Raw genomic sequence first — 13,123 nt, forward strand, 5'->3', positions numbered from 1 at the left:
TGAAAGTCTGGATGTATATGTACCCTGTTTAAGTTAATTTGTTTGTATTTTAAGTCCAGCAGCTTGACAGTTGCAACAGGTGAACAACAAAAGCCACTTTTGTCTTTCTGAATCCCATTTTGTATGTGTTGACATGGAACATACATGTAGGTATTAATTATAGTGGGGATTTTCCTTTACTGATAGCAATATAAGTCTGACCCAACTACCACCTCTTTTATAAGGGGTAGACTAAGCTATAAAAAGGTGCAGGTTGTGTTTCCCCCTTGTGGTCAAATGACCCTGGCTTTTGTTTGAAATGTATTTTGCATCTTAAGTTTGGTTTTGATCTTTTAAATTCGTCTTTGGCTAGGATCCTTCAACATAATTTAGAACCATTATTTAGCAGTTATTTTAATTTGGCATTGCTGCTGGACTGGCAGTCAGTTAGACTTCAACCCTTCCTCCAGATTGAGTGCCCTGATCTTTCTTAGTCATCTTTCTTTTGATGTGTTGGAGAAACATCTTGGTTTTGGTTTTAACAAGCTGTTGTTTCTTGCTTTGGCTTGCCACCTTATGTTTATGTTTTAACTTGTCCATCTCCTCTGTTTCCCTTTTGAGAATGCTTGAGTTTCTTTTTGTTTCTTTAAAGTCTCTTTATTTTAATTGCCTCATTTAATCAGTTTCAATGACACTAATTTATTTTTTTTTCCTTTCAGAATTTAAGTGTCTTACCACTTCTCATGATTACCTAATATGTCCCACAGAGGAAAACTTTTTCAGTTTCCTAATTTATTTTTAACAAGCTTCCCCTTTTACATGTAGTTCCCCTGTGCTTCAACTGATTGTCTGTACATTGTGTATTTCTGTTACATGCTATACCTAGTTTGGCCTGGAGAACTAAGGAATTTTGGTGTAATGTGCTTGGCTGGGCTAGGTCTTTGTTTATTGCCCCATTCTTTTATGAGTGGTACTGCCTGTAGTATGTCCTTGTTGGAGACAGTTGGCATGGATGTCTGTAGGGATGATTGAGTGCACAGACAGTACAAAAGAGGGGAATAGGAAGTAATCTCGACTGGCTGGACAGACTCTGCTTCTTTCATCTACTCCTTTTTCTTCTGAGGAAAATGGATTTGGGATTGTAAAATACCAGTGATTTCATCTTATATATCATACAATACTATATTGACTTCTATAAAACAAAAGTCTTGACGTGCTTACAATACCTGATCTCTAAATCAGGTTGAACTTGGAAATGGATTTAAATCCCCACAGCATGGGGGAGTTCTTCATCGGTATTTTGTGCATTTGTTGCTGTATTAACTGTAAGTCTGTGGAGGAGGTAAGGAAGAATCTTGTCCGTTCCATTAAGGTGGTTTACTGATTTACAAATACTGCTGGAACACTTCTTAGGAGGAGTGGATTGATGAAGCAAGAACAGATGAAGCGTAGAGAATTTTGGAGGAAATAGATTTAATTGCTTAGATCACCAGTATGAGGCAATTTAATCTTCAACACTCTGCTTTTAAGATGACTTTTCTATGTACATAAGTCATTTGGTTTAGTTGGTGTTCTCCTTTTGCTCCTTTCTCTTTGTTGTTCCTGCTTAGGAAGGGGGAGGCTATTCAGCCAAGATCACTACCTTCTAATTCCTTGTTTTGTGCATAAATAGCTTATTAATACTTTTTTTTTACCATATTTGGTACTTTTGAGCTTGAATATATACTAGTGAGATGGTCTTCCTGAATGTTTGACTTTGTCAGCCTTAAAGAGAAGAGAGAAACCCTGATCAGTACATTTTAAAAAGGTTTAGTACGTGTCTTATATATCCAAATTCCTGAAGTTACGTAATTAATTGGTGGACAGAATAGAACTGGCTTACGTTATTTTCCTTGGTATTCAAAGGCCTTGGAATGAGATTCTGAGGAAGAGACTGTTTGACAGAAATGGTTTGCATAAATAGTAACTATTACAGATCAAACTGTTTCTAATACATAGAATTGAATGCAGAGTTTACATCAAACCTAAAATTAGTGTGTCAGGCCTCAGGGTTTTGCATCAATCTTGCCATTAGTGTATATTAATTTCCCATATGTAAAAGGTGGTTAGCAGTAAGGTAGACAAACTGTAGATTAAAAGAATGAAGGTAAGTAAATAAAAAAAAAAATTTCAAGATTTCATCAAACTAGAAAAGACTGCCTAAAGGTGACAATGTTCCTTACTACAATAAGTAAATTCAAGTATAATAAAAAATATGGCAGGTGAGTAGCTTATGGAGTTGTGTTGGCTTTCTAAATTGCATCTTGTTTGTATGCTGAATTCTTAAAGACCTCTTTCACACCTCAGTGTCATTCTCTCAACTTTGCACAGCAAATGCAGGGCAGCTACAATATCAGGATTTCCATCAATTATCTTTTGGTGCTACAATTACTACAGAGCTTCAAGTTAGAAGTGAAGCAAAAACCAATACTGAATTGTTTGGTGTGTAAAGGCTTGGAAGTATTTTTTCTTCTGCCTTTCTTATGTCATACATTTAAAAATAACTTGTTTGCTTAGAGTTTAACACTACTTGTTTTTATTTATTGTGTTCTAGCTATTCTTTGTAGAGAAATGTTGCCTTTTTGATAATATTAATACTAGCTGAAGGTAAAAGCTGTTCTGCTCAGGTGATTATGCTAACATATTAATAAATCAATAGTAATAAAAATATTAGACACTTGTTAATAAATGTGGTTTTGTTCTAAATTTAAAATTTTAAAACCCTAGTTATTTGCCTGTATGAGTTTATATCTATGAGAGTCTGCACACTGCCTAATTTTTGCCTTGTGTTCTTGCATATTTTCATGGACTCAGTCAAAGCAGATGCACTGCCGTGGATCAAGTACCTTATTTCATTCTTTATGAAAACTTACTTTTATGGGGTCTTCCCTATAGTTTTTCACAATAGAGAGCATAATCGTTACAGGATTTCTTGCTGTGAAAAAAAATGATTATTCTGGTCAGTTTTCTTAGTGTCTTGTTTACAGTGTTTCTTTGGTTTATTCAAGGGCGTTGGGAGTTTCAGTGACAGACTACACATTTGAAGACTGTCAGCTGGCTTTGGCTGAAGGACAGCTTCGTCTACCTTCAGATACATGTCTTTTAGAATTTGCAAAGCTTGTGAGAAGCCTTGGGTGAGCATATACAATATTTATGTGTAAGATGCATCTTTATTATATATATATATGTTCATATTGTAACAATCATCATGTAACTATTTTTGAGTATATATGGAATGTTGCTGTCACACAATCAGGGAAACACCAGTATAAAATTAAAACAGTACTGTACTTCACTTGCAAGCAGCACCCCTGAATTCTAGTGAGTAGAGTAGGTTGTAAAGTTTTTATTTTCCATCTGACAAGTGAGCAGAGTGAATCTGAAGCCTTCATACATGAGCTAGAAGGCACTTTCTGAAGAGGATCCAGAATACTGTGGGATTCCTAATGTTTGATACAGTTAGGAATCAATTGGCTTTTCCTGTGACATCTGTGGAGGTTAAACAAGTGCTACCAATAGCAATCTTGTGACTGGATTAACCTTGTAATAGTGAGGACAGATGGGTCACCCTTTCCCAAGAGGGACAAGGTGGTGGTTGATCTTTTGAGCAGGTCACTACCAGATGGCTTTTCTAATGCAGCTGTAGGTCAGTGCATGCAGCGTGAGTCCTCTCTTTTTTCTTCCCGTTGTGCTGTTTCCTGCTGGCTTTGGAACTTTCTGCTGTTTTCCAATTTTTCTCCTGCTTCTCCAGTGATCTTATTGAGCAACCATGAACTAAATGTACGGCCTCATCCTATTAACTCTCAATATGCAAACCCTCTTTTTCATTTGCTTGTCTCATCACCTGAAAGTACAGAGCATAGTTTAATGTTTCCATTGTGTATTTTATTTCCTTTCACTAATTTTTCCTTCATCTTCAGCTTGTGTGCATAAATGAAAATAAAGAAGAAAAAGCTCTGTTGGAGAATAAGGAATGTAGGACAGCACACATCATGAATTCAGATGACAAGCATATATTAATCTGTTGTCAGGACTTCCATCTGAAAAGCTTCCATTAGGATAGGAGAGACTTCAAAGGGAAAAGAAAGATTCTCACTTTGTTTAAAAGGCTCTGAATTTACAGTACTAAGGAAGAAAAACAAGCAAAACAAACCAACCACCCACGTCTCCTATTATGCAGTTGATAATCCTGGGATTCAGTTTAATCCTCTTGTTAAGTTGTCTGGCTTCTGTCTGCTCAATTTAAAGCTGTTCTTTCAAACTATGCTTTTCTAGGGTTTTGTTTTGGCCTCTGAAACAGTTACATGCATTTGTGAGTGAGGTTCACTGCAGCCCGGAAGCTCTCTCTCTGGTATGAGCAATTAATCATTGGTGAAATATAATCCTCTCTGAATTTGGGCATGTGCCAATAAGAAGGATATTATGATGGTATTTTTCTGGCACAATTGGATGGAGTTTGTAATATGGCTTCATCACTAATGCACATTCGATAATAATGTAGTCATTTTGCTGTTTATACAAAGGTTTTGAGGCCAGGGAGGCATTAAGATCATCCACTATCATCCCTAAATAACTGGAACAGTAAATTTTGTCCAATGGATTTTTCATCCAGTGTTAATACTTGTTTTTGAGCAATGATGTACTTTAAAGGTAACATACAGTTTTAAGATTCCTGTACTAAGGCAAATTCAGAGTTCTTTTTGATGTAGATATTTTGAAATCCACTTACACCTCTGTTTGCTATACTGAAGAGTTACTTCTGTGCACATTGTGTCTACAGGATTCATTATCACTGTCTGTAAAATTTGCTTAGCCTGTGCTCAGCTGGATGGGATCCAGTCCAGAATCCATGCAGGCACAGCAGTGAGTTCTCATGCTCTGTTAACAGAGCTGTACAGCTGGCTTGTACCAAACTCTGTGATAAAATGACTGCTTTATCAATGAGATCAATTGATCATAGACTTATATTCTCAAATTGTGCATTCATTACTCCTCAAGGAGTCATGTTTCTCTTCAGTCTGATAATTTGTCTGACCAGCAGGCTAATTGCTAAACTATGTGCTGTCTGTGTTATAACTTTCGTATTTTCATACGTTTTAAATCCTCTGATTCATTTGATGATTTATGCTGTAGTTAATTACCCCACTGTTTAAAGTGAATCTCTATTTTTACTTGAGCTGGATCTGTTGCCGTGTTCTGGACATTGAATCTTGTTTGGATTTTGTGCCTTACTAAAGACCTCTTTGGGTATCTTCTTCAGGAAGCGTAATACAGTTAATTAAGTCTAGTCTGTCTTTTTGAAATACCTCTCAAGAGCTGCTTTAAGATAGTTGTCTGCAAGGAGATCCTTGAGTTCTGATTTGAATTGATTTCCTCCTATTGTTTCAAGCTTCTGTTTGTTCTGATTCCCAATATTAACTCATCAAGTTGACCATGAGGATCCTTTCAGTCAATTCAGCTGTAGGCTACCCAGATCTGCAAGGACCTCAGTCCTGGTGCCTGTCTATTCTTGCTCAGCAGTCTCTGCCATCCAGACTACAGTGCAGACTTCTGCTCTCCATGTGTGCCTGAAATGGTGGTCCAGACTGTAGGCAGAACTTTGTGTCCCCAGAGTAATTACCTTCACAGCTAACTACCTGTGCTGTGACTTCAGAGTGCTCAGAGGTCATCTATAACAAGGGAAAAGCCTCTAGAGGACGTTTACCATCTGCATTTGTCGTAAAAGCAATGCTCTCCACTACAGGAGGTGATCATGGATCAGGGATGACAGCAAATGCAAACCATGATAACCCCTGTTTTTGTGGATCAAGGCAGGCTGTGCCAAGAGCATTCGATCATGTCAGTTTTGCAGTTTTTCGTTATATTTGCTCTATGATGACAAGAAATTGCAGAGAGGTACATCAGCAGACATAAAACTCAATGCATTGTGCTTTTCTGGCTTAGGGTATGTTTCTATGTGCTTGCAGTTTACAGTAGCTAGCTACAAGATCCAGCCGTTCTTCCAGCTCTCTGACACTAGAAGGTTTTTCACAGGTTCCCAGCATGCAAGAAATGAGCTTGTTTTCTAATAGTCAAATATAGCTAAAACCAGCTTACTTGCTAAAAATAGTGATAATTATACTGTAAAATATTATACCTTCAGGGATCTGGTTTTCCTTGTGAAGTGTGCTGTGAAGAATTTAATGTTCAGAGCTGTTAATCTTGAAAAATGTCCTTTCCATCTTCATGGACTTAGGAATACTTATTGTTCTCTTTAGTGACCTAAAAAATCAAGCAAAACACCACAATAGCAAAGAATTTTATGTATCATAAAGCCTAGATCCTGCGTGGAAACTGTTAAGCCAATGAGCATGTTTTCATGAGGGAAGACATTTGCTGCTGGCTTTCTATAATTTTGGGCTTTCATTGGGATAAAAGTAACAATTGTAAAAGAATTGGGACATTCAAACCTTTTCACATTGCTTCAGAACCTATTATGAGATTGGCACTTGACTTCTGAAGACTTCAGTTTAGCAGCTTATGGTCATTGACTTATTAATTACTTTCTGATTTTGAAGGGCTAGAGGGAAGTGAGCCCTACCTTAAATTACCAGAAGTACAATGCTTCTGATTGAAGCAATTTGTCTGACTGATCCACGTACTGCTTTTGAGATTGCCCCACATCTTTCTATATTTACAAAACATAAAAACCACAAGATGCCTGTAACATTTGTGGTGAGCTGTGTTACTTCCCATACAAGATTTTGCCTTCAAACATCTATAGCTTTTCAGGCTTAATTTCTAGTGAAGAGGAGGTCTTGAGTGCCACTCACCAAATGAGTGCTCCCTCAGTTCTAGAAGGTGAATTTTGAGACAATTCTATGTCAACAAAATCTCTCTGATTTGGAGACAAATGTTACACTACATATTCTGCGTCAGTGGGGGCTTATCTCAAGGGAGGATTTAGATGCCAGCTGTCCTCGGTGCTACAGTTAAAATCCATTTCAGCTACTACCCTGGGATGCATTATCAGTGGCCACTTCTTGCGTGTAATCCTGCATGTGAGAAGATGAGTTCTGTGTGCATCTCAGATCCTCTATGGATTTATTTTTGTTGTTGTTCCTTCTACTTTTCTACTTGATCATGGAAAATTAATGCTTGCAGAAGGTCGTATCACTCTTTTATACTGTCTAGGACTAAATCTTAAGACAGGTGCTTTAGTGCTAGGGTGGAGAACTTATGAATGTTCTATAGGAGCCATGGGTTTCTAAAAGAATTCTTGCATATTTAGGTCTTATAATTCAGAAATACAGATCTTGGCATGGTTTAGTTAGTGCATATTGGTAAGTCAGTATAGGTCGTGACAGACAATGTGGGAGCTGTATTTTTATTTAAATAGTTGCAATGTTTACAGCAAGCGATCAAGTTCTGGAGCTGATATGTCAGATCGTCTTCCAAGCAGAAATGCTCTTTTTTCAGAAGCTCCTCATAATGCTGATATTAAGCATTTTATTCATTCTTGTTACTGAGAGGCAGCTGCTGAGGAGTCCCAGCTGCAGTCTGGAACAGTTCTGGTGTAAGCTTGTGAGTTGTGTGAATAACTACTTTCCCTTGTCTGCAGCAGTAAGCAGCAAAACAGGCAACTGCAGAAGACATTGTAGGAGACTTGCATCTTTTGTCTTCTGAGTGGAAAGATTCCCTAAGTTACCCTAGATCAGTTCAGAGGAGACCTGATCCAGATCTGCTTGATGTTGTATTAGGGGGGAAAGCTGCTTTTTTTAGCATTGTATCTGCAGCACCATTTATTTTATTCATAGTAAGATTATTTGGCAGGGCTTTCTTGTTTTGGGGTTTTTTGTTTGTTGGGGATATTTTTGGGTTTTTGTGGAGTTTTTGTTTTGTTTTGTTTTTGTTGTGATTTTTTTGGTTTTTGCAAAGCCAAAACAGGAAGCTTAGGCAAAAAAACAAACCAACAGCCATGCAGTAGATATCTACATAAGATTAAAGCTGTTCATTCATCAGTCAAAGTCTGGATTTGCGATGGGGAAGGACTGAGGAAATTCTGTAGCTGTAGGAACTGTAAGAATTTTGTTTGGATTACCTCATAATGGTGCCCAACTCAAGACTGAATGTGAAAAATGAGGACTGATAAACAGGATTAACAGTATAATCACTATTACATAATCCCTGATTTTATATTTTATTTTTTTTTAGGTAAGATGTATCATGTCCTTCCTCTTCAGTGACATTAGTAAATATGGAAACATAATTGGTTTATGTTAGTGTCCTACAATACAGCATATTTGGTTGACCTAAATTCCACCTAGTTCTCCATGCTTGGAATTTATTAGCTAGTTCTAGACTGTGTTTCTTCCTGTTGAACTGCTTACACGTATGGCTCGTAATCAAGGAAGACTAAAGGACTTGAATTTGCCCAGGATTCTTAAGCCCTTGCAGTAATTCCTAATGCAGCTTGAGAACTAATGGGAGCTTTAAAATACAGAAATACATTATTTTATAATAGAGTTGTGTGATAATTCTTTATCCAGACTTTGTAATGCTTTACACCGTAATCATCCATTTTTTCATTTGATAATTTGAAATATGTATTGTTAAAACTGGATTGATTTTTAAAATGTGCAAAAATAATATGCTTTATATATAGGCTAAAGCCAGAAACACTTGAAGATGATCTTGATAAATATGCTGCAAGTGTCATGAAAATGAAGAAAGAAAAGGTTAATCTCAAAGAATTTTCAGCCTACTTGGAATTTCCAGTTTCTCAGACACTAGAAAGTATGTTTGCCCTTTTTGATGAGGTAAGAAGCAACATTAAGTTTAAAAACTTTACTACCAAAACTGCGTTTGGGTAAACTCCACTTTAGCCTATTTCTGTTTCAATTGAATTTCCTGAGGTCTGATTTCTGAGCATTTCACCTTAAAATTTGCTTACTGCACTGCCCTTTCAGAGAGGTAAAGGCACCTATCATCAGCTAAATAAAGCATTCCCTCAGTTAGTGCGTAAAAGGAATATTAGCTGGACAAAAACTATATTTTTTTCTAGATGCAAAATATGAAGAGGAAGAAAGGCAGGGTCAGGCTAGACCTTTGCTGCTACTTATTGCAGCTGAATACAGTCTCTGTTAGCTGATACTTCATTTACCTTGTAAATAAATTACTTGTTCTTCTACGAGCCTGAAACCTGAAGGATCTTGGCAAATGAGCCAGTTTTTCATTCCACTGGCAATCAGTCAGAATGGGGAAATGACAATTATCTTTGTCTGAATGAGGTGCTGTCTGGACCAGAGGCTGGATATATCCACAGTGTTCTCTTTTGGAGCAGATGTCATGTATTCAGAGCTTAAATTAGGGTGCACTGTCCTCTGGTTCTCTGGTTTTAATTTCAGCCCAGTGATTCAGATGGTTTAATGGAAAAATCTTAAATAGGCGAGTGAAGGGTGACAGTAGCAGCACTGTCTTCCAAGAGTATTTAAACTGTGACTTTTGACTGAGACTGTGAAAAGAATCTGCAGAGGTTTCACCCAGGTTCTTGTCCTCATGTGATTTCGTTTCAATGAGATTGTTTTTTTTGGTCATAGTACATGGAACAATCTTTCTGAATATTCTGCATTTTTAGCAACTGTTAGTTATTTATGAAAACTCTCAGACAAACTGCACTATTTTGAGAGGAGGTTTTCCTTCACAGAAGGAAGATGGTGTAATTGACATTCGGGAATTTGTCATTGCTCTGTCAGTTGTCTGTAAGCCATCCAAAACTCTGGAAACAATTCAGTTGGCATTTCAGGTAAGCTGCATTTTCTTGCTCTGTGTAGTTTACTTATTTTTAGAAATTAATACTGGCATTAGACTCAATAGAATTTTCCACATTTCCTTTTAATACTTAATTATGTTTTGAAAAAATATTAATAGAAGGTTAGATTAAGAGGGAATGCATTGCAAGTGTAAGTTTTGTAAAATTATTTGCTGTTTGAAATTGTTCTTTGTAGAAATCTGGTAGAATCCTTTTTAGCAAATTAAGTCTCAAACATCAAGTCCTTTGTATTGATGCCTCTAAACAGTCTGAGTTTTATAATGTTTCAATCAAATCTAATTTTTCAAATGAATAAAGTATTTTTTTTAATTTCCTGCATGTTAATAGAGATTATTTTTTATCTCCTTTTTTCTTGTTAAAATTTTCTTCCTTCTTAGTTTTACCATGTATGTGTGGTGGCCCTGCAGTCTTTGTCCAGACTTGATGCTTCCCAGAAGTGCTCCTGATCTTGCTCTAGCCTCAGTGGTTTGTTGTAGCATCACTATAGATTGTTAATGCAAGCTTTTTGGGGAAAGTGACAGCAGCAATGCTTAACCAGTGGATTTCTGACACCTTGATTTATGACTTTTCAATTAATTTCTTTAATATTCCTGTATCAACATGTGAACTCTGCTGCATCCTGCATCATCTTTTCCCTTTGCCTTGAATTCACATGGTCTTCAATGTTACTGAAACTGAGAAGTGCTAAGTCTTGATGCTGTCTTCACTATTGAATGCATGGAGCTCAGAGCATTCAGTTGCATGGTGCTACATTGCAGCCTTATTTTCTTTGTAGTTGTATTCAGGTTCTTCAGCATGACGACTTTAACTTGTTAAAATGTTTTGCTGAAGAAATGAGGCTCCTGTGAATGCTTAGTGTTCACATGTATCATTCTTACTCTTTGGCCAGAATCCAATACATTTGGCAAAGGAGGAAGGAGTGAAAATATTTAGTTCCTAGAAGTATTGTGGGAAACCTGCCATTAGTAGCTGCTGTTATTTATTGCTGCTTCTGAGGGAAAAGCAGAAAGAAAGGTCTCCTGACTCAGTCCGTTTCAGCTATAAAATAGCTAAGAAAATAGTCAGGTGCTGTTTGGTCAGCTCTGTCTTCATACTAAAATGAACAAATTTGAAGTAAATGTAAAGGGGCTTTGGGAATTTTTTTTTAAATTTAGCTGTCGTGTTTCATAACGTGCAATAGAATTTTGTCATTTGAGAGGAAAAAGGCTCAGACTAGATGTTTATTTTCTTTCTGCAAGCACTTGAAGTTAATTAAACTGTTTCTTAGGAGAATTTATGCTCTTCAATATCTGCTTCACTCTCCAACTCATAATACATAATTTTGAGTCACTTTATTAATTGCAAAATATAAAGTTAGCTCAAAAAGTTCAAAGAAGCTTTATGCATGTATTAAGAAGGGGAAGTACTCAGTGAGGTGAAGCAGGTTTGCTCCTTTTATCCTGCTAGTCTTAATTGGAAGGATTAAGAAAAGTCTCAAGCTGAGGAAATTTTGCTTATTGTAGGATTTAAAAAAATCCTTTTTTTAATCCTTTCCTACCTCTTGTCCTGACTTCACATACAGTAAGATATTCACACAGCTTACCTAGAGCCAGTGAAGGACCTAGCTAGTGCATGAGTGTATGTCCTCTGCCATGTGCTACTTCCTTCAGGAAAACATTTCACATTTCGCATTGCAACATTTCACATAACTGCAAGTTTTTAAACTTGCTTAGACCTGACTGAAGAACTTGAAAAATAGGATCATTATATGGAGTTGATAGGAAACTGGGGGAGTGGGAGATACATGTGAAGGCTGTGCCCTTCAGTGAGACCTCCATAGGCTGGAGAGTTGTGTGAAGAGAAACCCAATGAGGTTCAGCAAGGGCCAGTACAGGGTCCTACACCTGGGAAGGAAAAACCCCAAATCCCAGCACAGGCTGGGGTCAGACAGTCTGGAGAGCAGCTCTGTGAAGAAGGACCTGGAGTCTTGGTGGATGACAAGTTGACAATGAGCCAGCAGTGCCCTGGTGGCCAGGAGGGCCAGTGGGATCCTGGGGTGCTTTGGGCAGAGTGTGGCCAGCAGGTGGAGGGAGGTGATCCTGCCCCTCTGCTCAGCCCTAGTGAGGCCACATCTGGGGTGCTGTGCCCAGCTCTGGGCTCCTCAGCACAAGGAAGACAAGGAGGAGCTGGAGAGGGTCCAGTGGAGGCCACAAAGATTATTTGGGGTCTGGAGCATCTCTTCAGTGAGGAGAGACTGAGGCAGCTGGGAATGTTTAGTCTGAACAAGAGAAGACTGAGAAGGGATCTCATTAATGCCTCATACCTCAAAGGTGGGTGCCCAATGACAGAATGAGGACCAGTGGCCATAAACTAAATTACAAGAAGTTCCACCTCAAGATGAAGAAGAACTTCATTATGCTGAGGGTGGCAGAGCACTGGAACAGACTTCCTAAGGAGGTTGCGGAGTCATCCTTTGTGGAGACATTCCAAACACACCTGGATGCACTCCTGTGTAGTTGGCTCTAGGTGTACTCTCTCTACTTCTTGGCAGGGGATTTGGACTAAGAGCAGCAATCTGGCTTAAGTGCTACACATTCCTTTCCAAACTGCTAAAGAAACTAAAGGCTGTTGTAAATCTTGTCAATATTTATGGTGTTTATATTGACCACCCATTACCTCACTACTTTTTCTGTGGAAACACAGCAGGTTTTGTTAAAGAAATATTCTTTGCCCTATTCCTGTGAAACAGCGTGCAAGTTAGGTGCCGGGGCAAAAAGCAAGATTCCTGATTTGAGCATATATTTACTTCCATGGAACTTCAATATTTTTATTCTGCTGAGGTGTGCTGTCTGTGGCAACAGCTTCTGCTTATGTGAAAAATACATACTTATGCCTGTTTTGTTCAATCTCATCAGTTCCCACCTTCTCAGTGATGTAGAGAAATTAGAAGGATGTTTCCAAAACAGCACTTTTTACACATTTTGTTTTTTTGATATTTTCAGTGTTGTCATGCTTGAAAAGGAGACAGAAATGTTTCAAAAACTCTCTTCTCTCACTTTACATTGTACAGGCAAATTGAGTTATTTTCAGGAACCTTAATGAAGCTGCATTTGATACAGATGTTTTGAAGTATTCAGGTCCATTTCTGAGTAAAACACTGTACATATGCAAAGATGGAATGAGACTATGAGCAGTTATCAACCTGTCAGTAGTAAAGCTACCTCGTTCTGTAAGGTCACTCTTTAGTATGTAAGATTATGCAGAAGATTGTTTTCTAGAATAAATTCTTGTGGAAAATTATATGACCATCACTGG

The 13,123-nt window shown here is 37.7% G+C and overlaps 1 protein-coding gene across 3 annotated transcripts in view; it reads left to right on the forward strand.

The window, feature by feature from the left end:
* Positions 1-13,123, forward strand: part of LPCAT1 (lysophosphatidylcholine acyltransferase 1) — a 64,492-nt gene that overhangs the window by 38,936 nt on the left and 12,433 nt on the right. For 2 of the 3 annotated variants that reach the window (XM_056484135.1, XM_056484137.1), the window contains exons 10-12: positions 3,027-3,152; positions 8,663-8,816; positions 9,704-9,802. In XM_056484135.1, the coding sequence (XP_056340110.1) occupies positions 3,027-3,152; positions 8,663-8,816; positions 9,704-9,802 (379 nt within the window). The remainder of the gene's footprint in view (positions 1-3,026; positions 3,153-8,662; positions 8,817-9,703; positions 9,803-13,123) is intronic. The other variant, XM_056484138.1, reaches the window with a different exon arrangement.

The sequence above is a fragment of the Oenanthe melanoleuca genome, chromosome 2 (assembly GCF_029582105.1).
Source record: "Oenanthe melanoleuca isolate GR-GAL-2019-014 chromosome 2, OMel1.0, whole genome shotgun sequence".
Taxonomy (NCBI): Eukaryota; Metazoa; Chordata; class Aves; order Passeriformes; family Muscicapidae; genus Oenanthe; species Oenanthe melanoleuca.